Raw genomic sequence first — 24,395 nt, 5'->3', positions numbered from 1 at the left:
ATAAAGAAAATGTTTGTGGGGTAGGATTAATCCCTACCACACAGTGTAGTTATAGGAATTAGAGACTCTGCGTGTGTGTACGTGTATATGTATGTGTGTATGCACACACACACACACACACACACACACCCCACCTTGTATAACAGTGTCATATTTGTATATGACTTATATTAAGTGGGAATTAGATTGGAATTATTTTTATTTTATAGGGTTTTAAAATTTTTTATTATCTACAGAAATATTTATTATTTTCTTCCTTTAATTGCACAGAACGGAAAGATGCTGAAGGATGGGAGACTGTTCAGAGAGGGAGGGCTGTTCGCTCACGATCAACAGCAGTGATGCCAAAAGTTTCAACACAAGCACTAAGGTCAAAGGATGACAGTGATAAAGAAAATGTACGTCTTTTACCGGATGAAAGCATACAGAAAGGGGAAGTTGGAGATGGACCTTCTAACGCCATAGAAGCCCGGCCCAAAGACTCATTACATTCTTGTGACCATCCTCTTGCTGAAAGAACCCAGGTAGTACACTCAGAAAATCCTTGTAGTGAATTTTTATAAGGGATGTGTGTATGCAGAATGTCTCATTTTTCTCCTTCATTTTTAACTTTTTATTGTGAAAAAGTTCAAATATGCAGACAAGTTGCAAGTATAGAACAATGAACCCTCCTATGTCCTTTATGTAGATTCATAGGTTAATGCTTTGCCATATTTTTTCTGTGTATATTTATGTCACACAAACATTGTATGCTAAACATTAGAAGAATGTGCATATATCGTAACCATTCACCTTCTACAGCATGTCCCTCCAAAGAAGAAACTTTTTTTTAAATACTTTTTTTATTGATTTCAGAGAGGAAGGGAGAGGGAGAAAGAGATAGAAACATCAATGATGAAAGAGTCATCGATCGGCTGCCTCCTGCATGCCCCCCACTGGGGAGGAGCCCACAACCCGGGCATGGGCCTCTGATCAGAATTAAACCCAGGACCCTTCAGTCCACAGGCTGATGCTCTATCCACTGAGCAAAACTGGCTAGGGCCAAAGAAAAACTTTTACATAACCACATTATAATTATAAAATTGAGGGAATTTGACATTTATATATTATTACCTATTTTATAGTCAATATTCAAAAATTTCCAGCTGTCCCAATAATTTTTTTTTCTGTTCATCAGATTATTTATTCACTTGATTCTTAGATTCACTTGTTGATAGATGCATGTTTGTTGTTCATAATTTGTATCTTTACCTTTTTCTTCTTCCTCTTCTTAAAGGATACCTTTCAGCATTTCATATAGTACTGGTTTGGTGGTGATGAACTCCTTTAGCTTTTCCTTATCTGTGAAGCTCTTTATCTGACCTTCAGTTCTGAATGATAGCTTTGCTGGATAAAGTAATCTTGGTTGTAGGTTCTTGGTATTCATCACTTTGAATATTTCTTGCCATTCCCTTCTGGCCTGCAAAGTTTCTGTTGAGAAATCAGCTGACAGTCGTATGGGTACTCCCTTGTAGGTAACTGAGTTTCTTTCTCTTGCTGCTTTTAAGACTCTCTCTTTGTCTTTTGCTCTTGGCATTTTAATTATGATGTGTCTTGGTGTGGTCCTCTTCCGATTCCTTTTGTTTGGGGTTCTCTGCGCTTCCTGGACTTGTAAGTCTATTTCTTTCACCAGGTAGGGGAAGTTTTCTGTCATTATTTCTTCAAATAGGTTTTCAGTATCTTGCTCTCTCTCATCTTCTGGTACCCCTATAATTCGGATGTTGGTATCCTTGAAGCCATCCCAGAGGCTCTTTACACTATCTTCGTATTTTTGGATTCTTTTCTCATTTTCCTTTTCCAGTTGGGTGTTTTTTGCTTCTTTGTATTTAAAATCTTTGACTTGATTCTTGCGATCCTCTAGTGTGCTGTTGGAAATCTGCATAATATCCTTTATTTCAGTCAGTGTATGCTTAATTTCTAGTTGGTCCTTTTTCATAACCTCAAGGGTCTGATTAGATTTCTTGAGGATCTCACTACATTTATCGGCAGTCTCACCAGACTTTTTGAGGGTCTTACTAAATTTATCGGTGGTTTCTAGAAAGTTCTAGAAAAACCTTATAAGTGTGGTTTTGACCTCTATATCCAGTAGTTTGCTTTCCTCCATTTCTGTCATTTGTGTCCCGTTTCTTTGTCTCTGCATTTTTTATGCTTCCCTGTGTTGATAGAGTGGCTTTCTGTGCTAGGTGTCCTATAGGGCCCAGTGGCTCAGCCTCCCCAGTCACCTGAGGTGGACACCCTTGGTGCACCCCCTTGTGGGCTTTGTGCACAGTCTTGTAGTTAAGCCTTGATTGTTGTAGGTATCACTGGGAAGAATTGACCTCCAGGCCAATTGGCTGTGAGAATCAGCTGTGTCTACAGTGGGAGAACTTCTGTGTGGAGACACCCTTATGGGGCAAGACTTGCTTCAGTGGGGCTTTGGTGCTCACTGAGTCTGCTCCCTGAGTGTGTCCTTTATGGATCTGAGGAGCTGCAATCTGGATGGTCCCACTCTGACCACCGGGCACACTGGCTCCTGGATCTCTAAGAAGGTGCTAATCTAGCCTCTGCCTGAGGCTACCCAGCAGGAGTTCAGCTGTGAAGCAATGCAAGTTGCCTGGGGCCTTGGGCCAGCTGCAAGTTTGTTAGGTAATTTTCAGATTGCAAAGGGCCAGGCCTTTCATATGCAAAAGCCAGCGCACAGCTTGGGTGGGGCAGGAGTCCCAGGAGATCAACAGGGCGGAGCAAGCAGCTATGGCCGCCCTCTGAGGCCCCGCTTCTCAGTGTCCCAGCAATCGCTGCAAGCACCTCTGAGACAAAGCTGCCCTCGAGTTCCGACCGATGCCAGACAGTCCAGCTTCTCCTGTATGAGTCTGGGTCCCCAGAGACTCACCCAGAACTGGAGCTCAGAGCTTGAGACTCCCTACCGATTGAAAAAGACAACCGTGTCCTCAGCCGCCAGCCCACTCCGCGTGCGCCTCCGTACCTCTATACTTTACTTTCACACCGCAGCTCCTCTGAGTCTTGGTATGCTTTTCTCTTTCCTTCTAGTTGTAGAATTTCCACTCAGCCAGCCTTCCTGTGGTTCTGGATGATGTCCGTTCCATCTTTTAGTTGTATTCTTGAAGTGGTTGTGCTAAGCAGCAATCTCCAGTGTTTACCTATTGCTATTGTGCATTTTAACTATAAAATATAATAATATAAGAATTTTGCTGGCTTTGTGTAATGAATAGACCTGATTTTGGAATTTTAGGAATAATCCACACATAAAACTTTTGAGTAATTAAACTGTTGTTAAAATATTTCAATATGAAAGTTCACTGTTGATGGTGGACGAACTAATCATAATATTTGTTTTCTCCACTGTCATTCTAAAAATGGAATTAACATATTTATGTATTTTTTCAACATTACTTTATAGTCAGGCTTTCTTTTTGTCATATAAATTATATTGATTTTTTAATAAACAAGGTTGACTGTATTATAAACAACAGTAATGCTAATATAAATATTGCCAAGAAAATTATAAACCATGGTGACTGATGTATAGGTAATGTTGATGACAATATAAACAATAGGATACAATTTAAATAATGCTTATGCTAAAATCAACACTTTGGGACGCTTTAAGTTCTGACCAATAGAATTTTTAAAGTAGTTTATAAGACTTGGCCAAGTTTAATATTTAGATAAATAATTAATCAAACTCAGAATTTTATGGCCACTGCAGTATTTATCTAATGTTTATTTAAGTAGTAATGTGAGTTTTAAATTCAAAATTTTAGATTTCAGTTCTACGTAGAGCTCATTACTCTTGAATATAATTGGAAAACACAGCTGCTTTCTTTTTGTACTCTGAGGTGAAAATAAAGGCTTATTTCTATTCAATAGAATAGACAGGTTTTAAAAAATGAATATGTATTTGGCCTAATCCAATTGTTTCCACATTATGTTACTTATCTATAATAATAAAAGCATAATATGCTAATTAGTCTGGACAGCCGAACGAGCTTCTGGATGTCATTCTCGACGTCCTGCCCGTGGCGGCAGGGGCTGAGGCAGAGGCGGTAGGGGCGATGAGGCAGGCAGGCGAGCAATTAGGGACGATGAGGCAGGTTGGCAAGTGGTTAGGGGCAATTGGGCAGGCAGGCGAGTTATTAGGGGTGATCAGGCAGGCAGAATGGTTAGGGGCGATCAGGCAGGCAGGTGAGTTATTAGGGGCGATCAGGCAGGCAGGAGGACATCCCCCAAGGGATCCTGGATTGCGAGAGGGTGCAGGCTGGGCCGAGGGACCTCCCTCAAATCCCCATGCACGAATTTTGTGTACTGGGCCTCCAGTGTGTTAGATATTCTTAAAGGGGAATGGGAGGATGTTGAAATCTAAAGAATATGAACTTGTACTGAAACTGTGTGCTTACATATACTATACTGTTTATGGTGTATTTCTCTTAGATCTGAGAATTGGTATTATGTACTATGTTGGGGCGTCATGAAAGATGCTTAGAGATTGTGTTAATGGTATCTAAAGAGAGCATGCTTCATATTTTTTAGTAAAATGCCCTTAAAGTATAGATTTTGGTGAAAAGTGCCTTTATTTTATAATAGACAGTCTTCACAAAAACCATGTAAATGCCTTTAGTTATTTGAATATAAGACAAAATATTATACTTGTGAATAGATTTCTTTTGTGAGGCATATCTTTTTTTAAAAAATATATTATATTGATTTTTTACAGAGAGGAAGGGAGAGGGATAGAGTTAGAAACATCGATCAGCTGCCTCCTGCACACTCCCTACTGGGGATATGCCCGCAACTAAGGTACATGCCCTTGACCGGAATCAAAGCTGGGATCCTTGAGTCCGCAGGCTGACACTCTATCCACTGAGCCAAACCGGTTAGGGCATGTGAGGCATAACTTAAAGTACTCATCAAGAACAGGCTACTAAAGTAAAATATAATTACAATATGTATTGCCTAATTTTTTAAAGCACTCAGTGCCCTATACATAGTTGGTATGCAAATAAAATCTGTGGCTGCTTGCTTAATGGTTCCTTTTTGTTTACACTTGAAACATACAAAAAAAGATGAGTGAGTTTTGCCTGCCACTTAACAACTGCTTCTAAAGTATAGTCGTTAGTATTTCGGACTCATTCTGTAAATATATTTTGTTAGTTCACAGCGAGTACACTGGATGACGTCAAGAACTCTGGCAGTAGTAGTGTCTTACCGGACAGTTCTGTGCGAAGTTCTGAAATACCTGCTGTGCAAGGGGATACAGTGTGTGTTTCAATTAATCAGCAAGATGACTCACCTCTTTTGCATACAAATGAAGAGAGATTTTCAGCAGAGAAAGCAAGAATAGAAAGTGAAATGGACTCTTCAGATATTTCAAATGTGAGTGCTGCTAACTTGGTAAGAACAACTTATCAGAATTATGAGTGAATTCATTAAAGCAATAACCTATTATTAGGCATAAACCCCAATAATAAGTTGTATTATGTATTATTTTACCCTTTACAAAGCACTTTTTTTTTACAAAGCATTGTATGTATGATTTTATTTTAACATCTTACTTTTATCAAACTTCTTGTTTGGTAGAGGAAGAAAATGAGAATGTGAGAGTTAAAAAACTTGCTCAAAATCTTTCCGTTTGTATGTGTTTTTTAGTCTAGCATTAAGAAACTGAGTCGATAGCAAGTCTTGCGTGCAAATGCAGCTCTCTGATAGGTGGGAAATGGTGAATGCTGGAATGAGTGTTAAAAGTTCTCTTCACAGACTTCAGACAGTGCTTGGAGGCGGTGTTCAAGATGAAATCTATGTATCATTCCCATTGTAGATTCTTTTAAAATGCATTGATTTGTGATTATTTATAGGTTTGTATTTTTGGATGAGTACTTCTGCTCATATTTTCCTATTTCCCACATTAGTATTAAGATACTAGATCTAAGGATAGTCCAGAATAGGTCATGCTAGTTTTGTTTATAAAGTAACTTTCAGAAGAAATAAGCATATATAAAAAGTTGTGAAAAATTATTCAAATGTGCTTTTCTAAATGGCCACCATCCTATATAATAAAAGGCTAATAAACAAATCAGTCGAACAGCAGAACAACCGGTCGCTATGACGTGCACTGACCACCAGGGGCCAGATGCTCAATGCAAGAGCTGCCCCTGGTGGTCAGTGCACTCCCCCGTGGGAAGCTCAGCCAGAAGCCAGGCTCACGGCTGGCGAGCGCAGTGGCCGTGGTGGGAGTCTCTCCCGCCTCAGTGGCAGTCGGACATTCCCCTGCGGGCTCCCGACTGGGAGGGATGATCTCCCCCGCCCCCCGAGTGCAGGAATTTCGTGCACTGGGCCTCTAGTACACTGTAATTTCTTTAAAAACTTAGTGCCTCCAGCTGTTTCCATTTACATCTGTTGGCCAAACCTTAAATACATGGCCCCACCTAACTGACAGCCTAACTAGTCTATCTGTCTCCACTTTCAAATCCTCCTAGGTCACTGTCATTATAGTTATCAGTTCAAAGCTCAGGTTTAATTAAATTACTTTCTTGTTCCATAATGGTCAGTGAGTCACTATTTCTTACAAATTAAGTTCAAACTCTTTTACTTACTATGATACGAGTTTCCTCCTCGACCATTTCACCTCGACCCCCTGGTCTTTCCTACCTTCTTCACTCCTCTCAACTGGCCATTTCCTGAATGCACATGAGCCTTCAGTTCTCCCCCACTTCTCTCATAACAGACCTCCACCAGGCTGATCTTCCTAAAAGCCCATCAGCAACTTCTGACTCACATCACAGACTTCAAACCTGTCCCCAGTGAAATTTCTTTTATCAACTCAGATTTCATCATTTCTATGAAAAATAACCTACCCATTCTTTGAATAGTCACTTTTTTATACTGCCTTACATTATAATAACCTGTAAATGTTCTTATTTATAACTATATTCATATTGCAAATTACATGTTACTCACCTTTGCAGTCCTGGGAATCCCAAGTCTCTGAGTCCTTACCTACCAGCTGCATAGCACATACTTACTCAGTGGAATTGGTGGGTGAGCACTGGATTTATGGAAGAAAAGAGAAAAGCCTCAGCTCTCTGTGGATAAAACCTCATTTAAATTGGATTAAATGCTATATCAACAGCTAGTATTATTCATTACGTATTTTTCTCTAAGTCTATATGTACTCATTTGGAATTGCTTTGAGTGAATTGTGTTAACATACAAAGTTTAATGTGGATTTGCATCAGGAAGAACAATTTGTAGGAGCTATTTTCAGCTCTAACAAGGAAGTGACAGTTTTAAAATTTTAGGAGAAGTATTATTACTTATCTCAGTCAAACACTTGCTAGGTCATTTTGTTGTCACTTACGTTATTTTCTTTTTTAACTTCCAGGCCTATTCAGAAAAAATAAAAGAAGCTTTTAGTTTTGCTTGCTGCTAATTTTCTTGTGGCCAAGGTAGAAATGAAAATAGTTTCAATATTGAATTGTCTCTGTATTAAAATATTATAACATCTATTTCATATTAATCTTTTGTCCATGTTGGCCAATTTCATTAGCTCTTTATTAGGTTCAGGCAGGAAAATTATGGCTATCAAATTTGAAGTAAATATTTGCAATTAAAAAAAATTAGTGCCTCATCATACTGCAAGATGCTGTCAGCAGATGATAATAGGCCAAATTATGCTTCTGATAGAGAATAGCATTAGATAAGATGAAACCATATGGGTTAAGGGAGAAATAAGGTTGATAGTAACAAGAAAAAAATATTTAGATTCCTTTAATAAGGAATAAAGAATAATTTGTTTTTCTAACTTTGATTTTTTAGTGTGGATGGTTTCAAAGGTTGAACATCATTATAGTATAGCAAGTAGTGGATTTAATATATGGGGTAGAAATTGGTCATATTTGAATTTTTTCTTTTCATAGATATACAAATGATGTATGCAGATATTAATTTGAAATTCACAGTGTGAAATAGTAAAACTTACATGTGGGTAATGGAATCATCACTTCATCCTTAAGGTCTCTCGTATGTAACGTCTTCTCAGGTCTTCAGAGACTAAATGGAAATGTACTTGGGGCAAGATACAATTGAGGAAATGGGCTCATGTGTGAACTTACTTTTTGTGAAAAATATTTCAGCTTTACTATTTGTATTTTTTTAATATATTTTATTGATTTTTTACAGAGAGGAAGGGAGAAGGATAGAGAGACAGAAACATGGATGAGAGAGAAACATCGATCAGCTGCCTCCTGCACACCCTCCACTGGGGATGTGCCCGCAACCAAGGCACTTGCCCTTGACCAGAATTGAACCTGGGACCCTTCAGTCCGCAGACTGACGCTCTATCTACCGAGCCAAACTGGTCAGGGCTACTATTTGTATTTTTACATTGCTATTAGTTGTAATATCTGTGTGGGACATAACAGCATTCAGCTTCTGTATTCTAGGGTTTATAGAGAACAACTTTATGATGTAAAGAAATAGACTCTCATCTAAACTCCCTCACCCCATTGTATTCCCAGGGAGAGTGGTTGTATGGGGCCGAGGGTAGAGAGACGAGGTGGGAAGGAGGAGGGGACGCTTTCAAGGAGCTAGCAGAGCCTGGGTTCCCCAGCACATTCATTTTTGAGCTGGGGCTAAGCATTTGCATTTTTAAATGCCTTTATTGAGGTATAATTGATTTTTAGTAAACTTCACATATCTGAAATATATAAACTGATAAATTTTGATATGTTTATAACTATGAAGTCATCTCTACAGTCAGGATAATGAACATACTGATTGCCCTAAAAGTGTCCGCTTTCCCCCCTTGTCATGCCCACTTTCTGCCATTCCTTGTACCCCTTCCCAGGTCATCATTTTCCTGCTGTCACTACTTATTACTTGGTATTTTCAGAGCTTTATGTCAGTGGAATAATGTAATCTTTGTGCGGCTTCTTTCACGCTAGCATATTTGTTTTGCATTTCATTCATGTAGTTGTGTATTCATTCTTTTTTATTGTCTTTAGGCCTATTCTGTTGTATGCATGTAACACAGTATATTTATTCATCCATTCATTTGATGACATGTTTGAGTTTTTCCCAGGTCCTCTGTTACGAAGGCGCCATGAACATTTGTCTTTGTTTCAAACACATATTTTCATTTCTCTTGGGAAGACAGGTCACTTTTGTAGATAATATTGTCCAGGTCTCCTATGTTTTTGGTACTTGTTCTATCAGTCAACAGAGGGCTATGGAAATACCTGAATATCACTGTGGAGCTATATTTGTATATGTATTTAGCTTACCTTGGGGATTTATAAAGTAATTATTCTGATCTATATTACTTGTAATATATATATCTAAGTTAGGTATCATCAACATTACATAAATTCTTTCTCTGTTTCCCTTATTGTAAAACTGGAGGCCCGGTGCACGAAATTCATGCACGTGGGGGGTGGTCCCTCAGTCCAGCCTGCGCCCTCTCGCAGTCCAGGAGCCCTTAGGGGGTGTCTGACTGACGGCTTAGGCCCTCAGGGAGTGGGCCTAAGCCTGCAGTTGGAGATCACACTGACCACCAGGGGCAGCTGCCTCCTGGTGGTCAGTGCACATCATAGTGACGCGTCTCTCCCCTGGTGATCAGTGCGCGTCATAGCGACTGGTCGTTCTGCCGTCTGGTCGATTTGCATATTAGCCTTTTATTATTTAGGATTATTATATAGGATGGTTTCCCTTAATTTTTAAGATATTTGATCTATAACTTTTGAATTTTTTTGCATGCAAATGAAATTGACACTGTCATTAATAATAATACCTGTTATTTATACAACTTCACAGTTTCTCATACACAGCAGTCTGGTAAGGAAGGTAAGTCATGGATTATTGTACCATGTTATGAAATACAAAATGGGCTCTTGCTTTTAAGAAACTTTCAAGTCACACAGCTAGTGAGTGGTTGAGCCTATAGTGGACCTGAGGTTTTATAATTCTAGAACAATGCTATCTTCTGTATACGGTTGAGTGTGTGATTAGAATATAAAGAGTGAGATAACTACTGAACTTGCCAGTCAAGTGGTGACCCTTCATGCTGTTTGTTTTTAACTTTGCAGTCCATGGCAGAAGTTCTTGCTAAAAAGGAAGAGCTAGCAGATCGCCTAGAAAAGGCCAATGAAGAAGCTATTGCTAGTGCTATTGCTGAAGAGGAACAATTAACTAGAGAAATCGAAGCTGAAGAAAACAATGATATTAATATTGAAACTGACAACGACAGTGATTTTTCTGTGAGCTTTTAGAATTTTATAATTGTTCAAAAAAGTATATTCAAAAATAAAATTCTTACTGCCAGAAGGACCTAGAGTTCATCCAGTCCTATTTAAAATGACTTTTAAAATTATCTTCAATAACTGTATTATTCTGTGTGATTAAGACAAACAATAAATAATTGCAATTCTTATTTTAGCACTTTAACATTATTAAGAGTTTTTAGTACAATGCATTTGACAAGTTAGAAGTTATTTTCTTTTTACAAATCAAGAAATTGAATCTCAGAAAGTAAGAACTTAGCATTACTCAGATTGTAATTGCAGAGATTGAAGAAGAATATAAGGCATTTTACTGTTTTTATTCTAATAAAAAGCAAACAATACGCTGCTTCGCTGTCACTAAGTGCTCAGCATACTCAAGTATGTTGATGAGAGGGATTTCTTTCCTTTATTTTTTTAAATGTATTTTATTGATTTTTTACAGAGAGGAAGGGAGAGGGATAGAGAGTTAGAAACATCAATGAGAGAGAAACATCGATCAGCTGCCTCTTGCACACCCCCTACTGGGGATGTGCCCGCAACCAAGGTACATGACCTTGACCGGAATCGAACCCGGGACCCTTGAGTCCGCAGGCTGATGCTCTATCCACTAAGCCAAACCGGTTAGGGCTCTTTTTTAAAAAATATACTTTTATTGACTTCAGAGAAGAAGGCAGAGGGAGAGAGAGAGAAACATCACGGATGAGAGAGAATCATTGATCAGCTGCCTCCTGCACTCCCCACACTGGGGATCGAGCCCACAACCCTGGCGTGTGCCCTGACCAGGAATTAAACCATGACCTCCTGGTTCATAGGTCGATGCTCAACCACTGAGCCACACCTGCTGGGCGAGAGGGATTTCTTAAAGAATAATCTTGAGCTCTTCCTATGTATGATCTGAATATGTCAGGATGTGTGTAGCACTAGTGTACTACGTTAGTGTAGTGTAGTTCATTAGAGTGTGCTATGTTAGTATAGTACAGTTCATTAGAGTGTGCTATGTTAGTGTAGTACAGTTCATTAGAGTGTGCTATGTTAGTGTAGTACAGTTCATTAGAGTGTGCTATGTTAGTGTAGTACAGTTCATTAGAGTGTGCTATGTTAGTGTAGTACAGTTCATTAGAGTGTGCTATGTTAGTGTAGTACAGTTCATTAGAGTGTGCTATGTTAGTGTAGTGCAGTTCATTAGAGTGTGCTATGTTAGTGTAGTACAGTTCATTAGAGTGTGCTATGTTAGTGTAGTGCAGTTCATTAGAGTGTGCTATGTTAGTGTAGTGCAGTTCATTAGAGTGTGCTATGTTAGTGTAGTGCAGTTCATTAGAGTGTGCTATGTGAGTGTAGTACAGTTCATTAGAGTGTGCTATGTTAGTGTAGTGCAGTTCATTAGAGTGTGCTATGTTAGTGTAGTGCAGTTCATTAGAGTGTGCTATGTTAGTGTAGTGCAGTTCATTAGAGTGTGCTATGTTAGTGTAGTGCAGTTCACTAGAGTGTGCTATGTTAGTGTAGTGCAGTTCACTAGAGTGTGCTATGTTAGTGTAGTGCAGTTCATTAGAGTGTGCTATGTTAGTGTAGTGCAGTTCATTAGAGTGTGCTATGTTAGTGTAGTGCAGTTCATTAGAGTGTGCTATGTTAGTGTAGTGCAGTTCATTAGAGTGTGCTATGTTAGTGTAGTGCAGTTCATTAGAGTGTGCTATGTTAGTGTAGTGCAGTTCATTAGAGTGTGCTATGTTAGTGTAGTGCAGTTCATTAGAGTGTGCTATGTTAGTGTAGTGCAGTTCATTAGAGTGTGCTATGTGAGTGTAGTGCAGTTCATTAGAGTGTGCTATGTGAGTGTAGTACAGTTCATTAGAGTGTGCTATGTTAGTGTAGTGCAGTTCATTAGAGTGTGCTATGTTAGTGTAGTGCAGTTCATTAGAGTGTGCTATGTTAGTGTAGTGCAGTTCATTAGAGTGTGCTATGTTAGTGTAGTGCAGTTCATTAGAGTGTGCTTTGTTAGTGTAGTGCAGTTCATTAGAGTGTGCTATGTTAGTGTAGTGCAGTTCATTAGAGTGTGCTATGTGAGTGTAGTGCAGTTCATTAGAGTGTGCTATGTGAGTGTAGTACAGTTCATTAGAGTGTGCTATGTGAGTGTAGTGCAGTTCATTAGAGTGTGCTATGTTAGTGTAGTGCAGTTCATTAGAGTGTGCTATGTTAGTGTAGTGCAGTTCATTAGAGTGTGCTATGTTAGTGTAGTGCAGTTCACTAGAGTGTGCTATGTTAGTGTAGTGCAGTTCACTAGAGTGTGCTATGTGAGTGTAGTGCAGTTCATTAGAGTGTGCTATGTGAGTGTAGTGCAGTTCATTAGAGTGTGCTATGTTAGTGTAGTGCAGTTCATTAGAGTGTGCTATGTTAGTGTAGTGCAGTTCATTAGAGTGTGCTATGTGAGTGTAGTGCAGTTCATTAGAGTGTGCTATGTGAGTGTAGTGCAGTTCATTAGAGTGTGCTATGTTAGTGTAGTGCAGTTCATTAGAGTGTGCTATGTTAGTGTAGTGCAGTTCATTAGAGTGTGCTATGTTAGTGTAGTGCAGTTCATTAGAGTGTGCTATGTGAGTGTAGTGCAGTTCATTAGAGTGTGCTATGTTAGTGTAGTGCAGTTCATTAGAGTGTGCTATGTTAGTGTAGTGCAGTTCATTAGAGTGTGCTATGTTAGTGTAGTGCAGTTCATTAGAGTGTGCTGTGTTAGTGTAGTGCAGTTCATTAGAGTGTGCTGTGTTAGTGTAGTGCAGTTCATTAGAGTGTGCTGTGTTAGTGTAGTGCAGTTCATTAGAGTGTGCTGTGTTAGTGTAGTGCAGTTCATTAGAGTGTGCTGTGTTAGTGTAGTGCAGTTCATTAGAGTGTGCTATGTTAGTGTAGTGCAGTTCATTAGAGTGTGCTATGTGAGTGTAGTGCAGTTCATTAGAGTGTGCTATGTGAGTGTAGTGCAGTTCATTAGAGTGTGCTATGTGAGTGTAGTGCAGTTCATTAGAGTGTGCTATGTTAGTGTAGTGCAGTTCATTAGAGTGTGCTATGTGAGTGTAGTACAGTTCATTAGAGTGTGCTATGTTAGTGTAGTACAGTTCATTAGAGTGTGCTATGTTAGGGTAGTACAGTTCATTAGAGTGTGCTATGTTAGTGTAGTACAGTTCATTAGAGTGTGCTATGTTAGGGTAGTACAGTTCATTAGAGTGTGCTATGTTAGTGTAGTACAGTTCATTAGAGTGTGCTATGTTAGGGTAGTACAGTTCATTAGAGTGTGCTATGTTAGGGTAGTGTAGTTCATTAGAGTGTGCTATGTTAGGGTAGTACAGTTCATTAGAGTGTGCTATGTTAGTGTAGTGTAGTTCATTAGAGTGTGCTGTAATAGGATAGGCCAGTGGTCGGCAAACTCATTAGTCAACAGAGCCAAATGTCAACAGTACAACGATTGAAATTTCTTTTGAGAGCCAAATTTTTTAAACTTAAACTATATAGGTAGGTACATTGTTATTAACTTAATTAGGATACTCCTAAGGCTTAGGAAGAGCCACACTCAAGGGGCCAAAGAGCCGCATGTGGCTCGTGAGCTGCAGTTTGTCGACCACAAGATAGGCCAATATGTTTCTTTTAATATATATAGCTAGATATATAGATAGATTATGTCTATATCTATATCATCTACATCTATATGTATATCTATCTATCTATTTTTCAGAGAGGAAGGGAGAGGGGGAGAGAGATAGAAACATGAATGATGAGAAAGAATCATTGATCGGCTGCCTCCTTCAGGCCCCCTACTGGGGATCGAGCCCACAACCTGGGCATGTGCCCTGACTGGAATTGAACCGTGACCTCCAGGTTCATAGGTCAATGCTTAACCACACTGGCCGGGCCCAGTATGTTTCTTTTAAATTCACTTGATGTCTCTGCTATGAAATGACAAGTAGATTTGTCTTCCTCTTAAAGTGTTCACACTATGGCATTTTTAACTTGGTTATTATTGTGACCATAAGAGTTATGTGCTTTATTCTAGTTTTGAGCTAGTTATTAGATGAAACGTACCAGCACAAGCGGGAAAATTTCATATGCAGTGTACTTTTTAAGGTCATAATTGTGTTCAAATATTTGTTTTTGAATTTTCCTTATTACATTTTAGGCCGGCATGGGCAGTGGAAATGTATTTTTCTGCGGTATGTCTATGGACTGGAATGATGTCCTTGCGGATTATGAAGGTATTATGTGTGTGTGTGTGTGTGTGTGTGTGTTTTGTGTACAGGTAGAGGGGTCTAAATAGAGGATCTTATTACACAGTCTTCTATGTAAAATAAAAAATTTGGAGTAAGAATGCTGATGCCTTTTAAAGTCTGTTCTAAATGTTAGTTTTATAGAACTCTGTGCGTAAGCGGTAACAGTGGTTTTCTTTTTAATGAACAGCTCGTGAATCTTGGCGCCAGAATACATCCTGGGGGGATATTGTAGAGGAGGAGCCTGCAAGACCTCCCGGACATGGAATTCACATGCATGAGAAACTTTCCTCCCCATCTCGCAAAAGGTCTGGTCTCAGAAAACTTAAAATACTTCACAGGAGGGAAACTAGCCACTCTCGACTGTTAAACAGAGTTGCTGAATAACATTTTAAGGCACATGACTCAGGACAGTTCAGATTCTTTGAAAAGTGACAGTGTTTTCCTGAAAAGTTAGACCAAAATTATTTTTGTGTACTTTTTGTATTTATTTTTAGAACTTTGAAGACAAAAGAAAATATTTTTGGTTTTATCATGTAAACATTCGTGTCGCCTGTTTATTTGCTTGTATTAATAGAACAATTGCAGAATCTAAGAAGAAACATGAAGAAAAACAGATGAAAGCACAGCAGCTAAGGGAAAAGTTACGTGAAGAGAAAACATTAAAGCTTCAGAAATTGTTAGAAAGGGTGAGTTTTTAATATTTAGGAAATTATGATAGCCTTAAATTGGTGGGCTTCTTTTCAAATTGAACTTTTCTTATGGTATGAGAGAAGCTAAAAAAAACTATAAAAACAATGAAATATTCTAGGAAACAAAGTATATCAGTTGGATTACAGAAGGTTACCTGTAAAAAGAGTTTTCAATTCCTAAATTAGCTGGTAAATTCTTGTTTTGCAGCGTTGGCATGGACTGTTTTTGCCATTTTCGTTGCAGGGTTTCCTTGGGGAGTCTTGTGCAAAGTGTAGAAGACTTGGTAGGACAGTTTTGAGCCTCATATTGTAAAGTTTGAGTAAGTGGGGCAGTAATGAGAATTATAGGCGAGATTCTTAAGAGTATTTAGAGCAGTGTTACTTCTGATCAGTGTGGCATAGTGGAAGGAACATGGACCCTAGATGGCCAACCAGGCCAAATCCTGGTTTTGCTACGAAAGATACGGTGCCTGGAGCAAGTTACTTTAACAATACTGGTTTCAGTTTGTTTATCTGTACAGTGAAATTGTAATTATTAACCTGTTGTGGTGACTAAATGTGGCAGGTGTGTGAAACAGCAGCACGCTTGTAGGTTGGCTGCCGGCTGATGCTCAGTTTGTTGTTACCTGCATGTGGCAGATGTAGGTGAGGACTGTGTTAGTTATGTGCTCTGTGTAACAGATGCCCTAGAACTTGGCAGCCTACAGCACACATTTATTAGCTCACAGCCTCTGTGGGCATGGGAAGGGGGTGGCTTGCCTAGTGACTTCTGCTCAGAGTCCCTCATGAGGTGTAGTCACGCTGTCAGCTGGGGCAGCAGTCACTGAGCTGATGGATCCACTTCCAGACTCCCCTGTGCTTATGGCAGCTTCAGGTCCTCTTATCAGCTGGCTGTAGACCTCAGTTCCTCACTTTCTTCATGACATGGCTGCCCGCTTCCCCCAAGAAAGTATCTGAGAGAGAGAGGAAGAAAGAGCAAGTAAGCTGCCAGAATGGAAGTTGCACTATTTTTTATAATCTTTTTCTCAGTATATAATATAACCTCCACTGATTGGGAGATCAGTTCTTGAAATTGTGCATTAGAGGTTCTCTGGTTTACTTTTCCCATCAATGTAGGTATCTCTTCCATTACTTTTCTTGATAAATCCCACCTTGCATTTGCATAAAAGGTATTGTTTCAACGCTGTTACATACATGCTCTCACCTGATCACCATAGTAACTGTGGGAGATACAGAGTTCAACAGGTACTGAGCCCATTTCACAGATGTGAAAACAGTGTAGGAGAGGCTAAGTGCTGCTTCTGGGCTCACCACCTTACTTAGGGCTTTGAGGATCTGTCCTCTGGATTCTATCCATGCTGTTCCTGTGTCATACTTTTTTAGGTGTTTAATCACATAATTATGTAGCTCATTCATGTTGAGCCAACATCTGATTTTCTATAATTTATTCTCAGTGGTGCTGGATTAGATTTCCTAGAGCAGAGTCTTTTACTTTTTGATACTGTTCTAGGGATTTAAAGGAAACTATTATGTCTATTTTTGTTCTTCTGGAGGCTCTTTTTCCTTCTTATGCAAATGAATGTAATTTTTCAGACTTCTCACCATTTTCCATTCTCAAGGATAAAATTAATTGTCTTGAATTTGGTTACTAGAGACATTAGGTTTATGAGGCTAACAAATACACACTGTTTTAATGAAAGCTTACTCGTAGTGCAGTATAATGACAGCAGGTATTTCAGTTGAGCCGTGTCTAATGCACAGCTCTAAGATTTGTACCTATATCGACTCAATCTTGAAAACAAGCCAATGAGTTAGATTATGAACTCGAGCAGGCTGTCTCTGTAGTCTGCTCCATTAACTCTTTTCACTTACAAGTACTAAACTGTTCATCAGTTTGCACTTCTGTGAAATGACTGTGTGCTGAAAGTGAGGATGTGGTACTTCACTATATGCAGGAAAAAGATGTCCGGAAGTGGAAGGAAGAATTGCTAGATCAACGACGTAGGATGATGGAAGAGAAATTGCTTCATGCTGAATTTAAGCGAGAAGTGCAATTACAAGCAATTGTTAAAAAAGCACAAGAGGAAGAAGCTAAGGTAAGTACATCAATCTTAGGTGCTTTGAGCATTGAATTAGTTACCCAAGTCCTTCTCAACAATTGTTATTTAAAGAACTAATGTTTATCAAATGTCTATTCTGTCCAGAATAACAGCATTTTACAGGCTCATTTTAAGCTTGTTAGGTGCAGTATCTTGTCTTTATAATAATCCTATGATGTAGCCCTAGCCGGCTTGGCTCAGTGGATAGAGCGTCGGGCTGTGGACTGAGGGATCGCGGGTTTGATTCCGGTCAAGGGCACAGGCCTGGGTTGCGGGCTTGATCCCCAGTAGGGGGCGTGCAGGAGGCAGCCAATCAATGATTCTCTCGTCATTGATGTTTCTATCTCTCTCTCCCTCTCCCTTCCTCTTTGAAATCAATAAAAATATTTAAAAAAATAATCCTATGATGTATATATATATTTTTTACAGCTTTATTGAGGTATAATTGACAGACAATAGATAGCACATATGTAAAGCATCAGTTTGATGAGTTTTGACATGTATATATTCCTGCAACTATCATATCATAAAAATTTTAAACAATTCCATCACCCTCAAAAGTTTCTTCATGCTTTCTTGTAATTCCTTCCTTCCTCCCTCCAACTGTTCCCATGCAGTTTCTGACCTGCTTTTTGTCACTGTAGCTGTAAACATTTTCTGGAATTTTGTATGAATGGGATCATGCAGTATGCACTCTCTCTCCTCTGGCGTCTTTCACTTAGCATAGTGATATTGATTTTATCCATGCTGTTGTGTATATCAGTTACTTTTTCATTGCTGAGAAGTATATACCACTGAATAGAATTACCATAATTTGTTAATTCAGCAGCTGTTGATGGACATTTGTTTTCAGATATAACTGCATTGAATATTCATGTACCAATATTCATTCATGCAGATGTGTGCTTTTATTTTCTTGGGTAAATACCTGAGAATGGATCATGATAGGTTCATGTGTCCATGTTTAACTTCTTTTGTTGTTGTTAATCTTCACCTGAGAATGTTTGTTCCCCATTGATTTTAAGAGAGACTATAAGGAGGGAGGGAGGGGGGTAGAGAGAGAGAGAGAAATACTGATGTGAGAGAGACACATTGACTGGTGCCTCCTGCATGCTCCCCAACCAGGGCCAGGGATTGAACCTGCCATCCAGGTACGTGCCCTTGACTGGAAATCAATCTGTGTGTTTTTTAAAGCATATTTGTATTGATTTCAGAGAGGGAGAGAGAGACAGAGACATCAGTGATGAGAGAGAATTGTGGATCGGCTGCTTCCTACACGCCCCTCTACTGGGGATCAAGCCTGCAACCTGGACATATGCCCTTGACTGGAATCGAACCTGGGATCCTTCAGTCCGCAGGCCGACACTCTATCCACTGAGCCAAACCAGCTAGAGCTGGATCTGTGTTTTGCATATATTTTCTCTCAGTCTGTAGATTGCCTTTTAAAAAAAGTTTCTATTGATTTTAAGAGCAAGAGAGAGGAAAGGAGAAGGAGAGAGAGATGGAAATATCAATGATGAGAGGGAATCATTGATCTGCTACCTCCTGCATGCCCCACACTAGGGATCGAGCCCTCAACCCAAGCATATGCCATGACCAGGAATCGAACCTTGACCTCCTGGTTCATAGGTCTATACTTAACCACTGAGTCACACCTTTTCATTTTTGTGACAGTACCTTTTGAAGTCTTACAAATTGATAAAATTCAAAATGTTGACATTTTTCTTCTATACTTGGTGAGTTTTACATCCTATTTTATAAATCTTTACCTAAACCTAAGGTTACTAAGATTTTTTTCTCAAGTTTCTTTCTAGAAGTTTTTAATTTTACACTGAGGTCTATATTCCATTTTGAGTTGTGTTTTGTATATGGTGAAGGCGAGGGTTAAGAAGAAATTTTACCATATGGATAACTAATGTTCCAGTACCAGTTGTTGAAAATCCTTTCCTTTATGTGTCGAATGGCCTTGCTGAAAAGCAGCTGCCGTGTGTGTGTGCAGGCTGTTTCTGACGTCTGAGGCCGCATTTGTAGTGACGGGTTCCTGGAGTCTTTGCTGCCGTCGAAGAGCGTAGCTCAGCCTTCACTTGCCCAGTTCACGCCACCACTTCACTGTATTTTTCTAGCTTTAAAGAATGAAAACTTTGCCCTCGCCGGGTTTGCTCAGTGGATAGAGCATCTGCCTGTGGACTGAAGGATCCTGGGTTCGTTTCCACTGAAGGGCCTGTACCTCGGTTGCAGGCTCCATCCCGGCCCGCAACCAGTCAATGTGTTTATCTCACATCGATGTTTCTCTCTCTCTTTCCCTCTCTCTTATACTCTCTCTAAAAATCAATGGAAATATATCCTCGAGTGAGGATTAAAAAAAAAAAAGAATGAAAGGTTCAACCCCAACTGACTTTTTTCAACTTTCTCATTAGCTACACTTTACTCATAAACACTGCTGTCAAGTTTTGCTGGACTCTTAAGAATCAGTATATATGAAGTTGAGGGTGCAGTGCGTACAGTTCAGTACCTTGTACCTAACTGTCATTCACTCAGTGTAAGTTGAAGAAAAATGATTTGTTAATTAAGGTCTGTCTTCAGGTTTGTCCAAACTCCTTAGAACACATATATGTAACTGTTTTAATCTTAATGTAATTTGTATGGTTGCAGATCATAAGGATATTATGTAGAACTTTATAAGATGGTCTCTATAGAATCCTAATCTATTTATTGACTTAAAATACTTTCTGTGGCAGACTTTTATTATTTTACATCAGTTCTTACTAAGGCCTGTGGGTTTATTTTATAACTGTATTATTATCCATTTTTGAGGTAAATATTGAAGAAAACACTCATAGACTATTACACTTTCGTTTTATGCCTTTACACTGGTTTATGTTACAATGTAAAGACGGTTACGTCTATTTTTGTGGCGCACCCTAGAACTAACTTTGTTTGGAACTCACTTTGTTAATAAAGGTAAATGAAATTGCTTTCATAAACACCCTTGAGGCCCAGAATAAGCGCCACGATGTTCTATCGAAGCTGAAGGAGTACGAGCAGAGGCTGAGTGAGCTACAGGAAGAGCGCCAGCGAAGGCAGGAAGAGAAGCAAGCGCGGGACGAAGCTGTCCAGGTGGGCTATGCGGCGGCATTTACGGGCACCTGCCGCACCGCAGGCATAAGGGGGTTGCCAGGTTCTTCTTTAAGCTGCCGTAACGTGTGCGTGACTGTGAGACCAAGTGCCGTGGCGCCCAAGAGGTGTTAGAAGGCGTAAGAGTTAGGAGACACCTTTCTAATTCCTTTGCCATAGGGTTATGTTCTTTATTTGTAAGGATATAGATTTACTTTATAAAGTCATGCTTCATTTATTAACATATTTATGGAATCCCTCCCCTGGGCAAGATGCTTTCACGGAGTAGAAAGTTTTCCTCTGACCAAGGTCCTAAGCAGTGCATTCCCGTTCCTTAAAAACCACAGCCACGGGTACATGGAACATCCACCTATAAACTCTGTTAACTGTGCTTTCTTCATGCTGTTTTGGTGTTTCTAGAACCATTTCTGAACGCAGGGCTTTAGAAGTGACTAACCATGAAATACTTACAGGTTCTTGTAGAGTATGAATGACAAAGTGTCTGCCGAGCATAGCATTTACTCTGATCGTTATGTGTAACTCTGGTCAATTACCCGAAAACCAGATATCACTGAAGTTTGATTTTTGTTTAAATTCTGTGAAGCAAGCGTACAAGCCAGGGACCCATGGCTTTGCTATACACGTTTCCATCAGAGCTGCCATTTCCGTGTTTCACGCTCACCTAACGCCTTTCAAAACGTCTCTGGCCTCAGGAACGAAAGCGAGCCCTGGAGGCCGAGCGGCAGGCCCGGGTGGAAGAGCTGTTAACGAGGAGGAAGGAGCAGGAAGCGCGGATCGAGCAGCAGAGGCAGGAGAAGGAAAAGGCCCGCGAGGACGCCGCCAGGGAGCGAGCCAGGTGCCTGTTGTGGTTTGGGTCCTGACAAACGTTTTGCAGGGGCCAGGAGTCCCGTCAGGTCTTGAAGGCACTTGCTGTCGTGGAGATGTTTTTAGAAACAGTCCAAGTACAGAAATGCCATTCCCAGGCTTTATAGCCTCACGTGAAAGTGAAAACCTTTTTAACCTTTCTGTTGGATGGAAGACATGGTGTTTCAAAAATGTTTTGGTCGCAAGAAATGGAGTTTGATTCTGGCTGGCTGGATTCAGCAAAGGGGGTTTCAGGAGCACGTTGGGAGCACACGTGGTAGGAGCTGCGAGGAGCAGGCCTTCAGGTGGTCGGGCGTCGGAGGCCAGGCCACAGGAGCCACCGCATGGCCTTTCGGTAGCAACAGTCTGGTCAGCGTGCTGTCACTCTGATTATGATAAGTGACCTTCGGCCATCCCTTTATTTTAAAATCAGCTGTTTAAGATTTAAAGACCCAGGAAAAAGCATTTAATTGGCCAAGCCTAAGTCCCTTTTGGTTGGTCTATCCCTTGCTGACATGTGAATTTTTTTCTGACCTTTTAATTGTGTCAAATTTGGTGTATGTGAAAATGTACTGTCCAAGACTAATACTAAGGCTGAGTAACTTTTTGCATACTTAGCAGCTACTAAAAAAGAAACTGTATTTCTATCTCAAACCATACAATAAAATCAACTCTTTGTGATTGTATTGTGAATACCCTATTGCTCTAGTACATGTTATTGAAAAATCAAAGTTTTCCTACTGATCTAGAGAGCTTTCTGACATAAACCAAGTTTCCTTGGGCGCATGGCTCTGTTTGTGGGCTCTGTCTTTTGATCTGGTGGTTACTTTCTTTATCCTCTGATTTCATTATCAAAGCTTTGTAATAATTGTGGTATCTAATGCTGCTAGCACGGTCTTGGCCCTTTCACGTTTCTGTGTGACTATGATCTGTATAGGTTGGTTCTCTTCATGATTGTTTTTCATCAGATTTGGGAAGTGTTTGGCCATTATTTCTCCCGGTATTTATTTGCTCCTCTGAGATTTAGTAGTTTCTCAGATTTCCCATGGTTTTGATGACCCTGACAGTTTTGAGAGTGGCCAGGTATTTTATACTGTTGCTCAGTTAGGATTTAATTGATGTGTTTCTGATGGTTAGATTAGGGTTATGGTTTCTGACAGGAGGACCACAGGGCTAAATGTAAATTTCTATTCTGTTTTAAAAATATATATTTTATTGATTTTTTACCGAGAGGAAAGGAGAGAGATGGAGAGTCAGAAACATCGATGAGAGAGAAACATCGATCAGCTGCCTCCTGCACGCCCCCCACTGGGGATGTGCCCGCAACCCAGGTACATGCCCTTGACCGGAATCGAACCCGGGACCTTTCAGTCTGCAGGCTGATGCTCTATCCACTGAGCAAAACCGGTCAGGGCTAAATTTCTATTCTTAACATGTCAGAGGTTCATGCTGTCCACTGGACTTACCTCGGAGTTTGTGGACCTTGGTCACCTAGTGAGGATGGAGTCAGGTTTCTTCCTTGTGTAGTGACTTTAAAAATTTCCGTCTGCTGTCCTCCTTGGAAGCGGGCCACTGAGCAGAGCCCACACCTGTCGAGAGAAGAATCACTGCAGAACTTATTTGCAGTCTGTCCTCTCCCATTCATCATTCATTCATTCATTCATTCATTCATTCATATGTCAGTGTGGACTGTTTATATCTTTTTTGTACTTTCAGTTATATGCTAGTATTCTGTTAATCACTTTCTTGCTCACTTGTTCCACGTTGACACTGGGCGCTCTTTCCTTTGGCCCCTGTGTCCCCCGACGTACTCAGTGGTTTCTCGGCACGACCTTCCTGTTCGACGCTGCACATCGTGTTCTTCATGCGCCACCCCCAGAATCAGCCGCTTGTTCAAGGATCCTCCTTCCTTTTATTGGAATGCTGTTTTAAACTCTTTGTTTTCTCTGTTGAGAGTCCCTATTTGTTAAATCATTGTCATAATATTTTTCTTTATTTTGGCATACTTTTAATTATCTGAACATGTTTATAATAGCTGTTTTGCAGTCTTTGTCTGCTAACTCCAACATATGACTTCATTCAGAGAGTTTCGATTCACTGCTTTTTTCCCAAGCATGGTCATACTTTTTTGTATGTCTCATAATTTGTTTGGGATCGTTTCCTCCTATTCTCTGTGTGAGTTCATGCCTTTTCTATTCGTTTGTTGTGGTTTTACTGGCATATTTAAATGACAGTCTTGGAGCTAATATTTAAACCTCTGCCTGGGTCCAGAAACCTATTTCATAACTAATAATTTCTGCTGCTTTCCAAGCACTTAATGAACAGTATGTCTGGGACTTAACAGGCACTTAGAAAAATAATTTTAAAAAATAATAACCCTTTAGAACAGTGGTCGCCAACTGGTGGTCCGTGAGGTCCAAAAGGGTGGCGACCGCTGGTGTAGACGATAGAAGCCCCTGAGCCCTGATTGTATTTGTTAACCATGCGGTTTGTTCCTCCACTGGGTTCACACAGAGACAGGGAAGAGCGACTGGCGGCTCTCACGGCGGCTCAGCAGGAGGCCATGGAGGAGCTGCAGAAGAAGATACAGCTCAAGGTGGGCACGCGTCTTATGTGAGAGCTTGGAGCTGCCATGGAGCATGGGATTACATTTCTATTTGTTGAATTAATTGTATAGAAAATTGAATTAATTTGTATTCCTGATCTTTTGATAATGAGAAATATGATTTCGCTACCATCATACACATTTTAACATTTCTTGTTTTTACTGAGCAGTGATTATTATAAACTAGAGGCCTGGTGCACGAATTCATGCATGGGTGGGGTCTGGCCGGCCCACCCTGATCAGAGCCTGTCGGGTTGGGGTGGTCTTATCTGGGTCAGGGCTGTCTGGGGAGGAGCTGCGGGTGGTTGGCAGGTCGGACCCGCCCTCTGGTTGAACTCCTGGTCGAGGGGACAGTTTGCATATTAGCCTTTTATTATACGGGATAGGATAGTTTCACTTGGTTTTAGTGCTTAGGACTTGCATGTTTGTAGTTTGGAGACACAGTAAACTTACATTTTCTAGAAAATCTTCACCAA

At 40.1% G+C, this 24,395-nt stretch overlaps 1 protein-coding gene across 9 annotated transcripts in view; it reads left to right on the top strand.

The window, feature by feature from the left end:
* Positions 1 to 24,395, top strand: part of SCAPER (S-phase cyclin A associated protein in the ER) — a 165,864-nt gene that overhangs the window by 26,488 nt on the left and 114,981 nt on the right. For 7 of the 9 annotated variants that reach the window (XM_036355330.1, XM_036355332.1, XM_036355333.1 and 4 more), the window contains 10 exons: positions 271 to 524; positions 5,188 to 5,427; positions 10,116 to 10,286; positions 14,458 to 14,533; positions 14,736 to 14,853; positions 15,123 to 15,234; positions 17,193 to 17,333; positions 20,298 to 20,453; positions 21,164 to 21,306; positions 23,829 to 23,910. In XM_036355330.1, coding sequence (XP_036211223.1) covers positions 271 to 524; positions 5,188 to 5,427; positions 10,116 to 10,286; positions 14,458 to 14,533; positions 14,736 to 14,853; positions 15,123 to 15,234; positions 17,193 to 17,333; positions 20,298 to 20,453; positions 21,164 to 21,306; positions 23,829 to 23,910 — 1,493 coding nt within the window. The remainder of the gene's footprint in view (positions 1 to 270; positions 525 to 5,187; positions 5,428 to 10,115; positions 10,287 to 14,457; positions 14,534 to 14,735; positions 14,854 to 15,122; positions 15,235 to 17,192; positions 17,334 to 20,297; positions 20,454 to 21,163; positions 21,307 to 23,828; positions 23,911 to 24,395) is intronic. The other 2 variants (XM_036355331.1, XM_036355336.1) reach the window with 2 other exon arrangements.

Source organism: Myotis myotis, unplaced genomic scaffold, assembly GCF_014108235.1.
Source record: "Myotis myotis isolate mMyoMyo1 unplaced genomic scaffold, mMyoMyo1.p scaffold_m19_p_22, whole genome shotgun sequence".
NCBI lineage: Eukaryota > Metazoa > Chordata > Mammalia > Chiroptera > Vespertilionidae > Myotis > Myotis myotis.
This window is presented reverse-complemented; position numbering and strand designations above follow the sequence as displayed.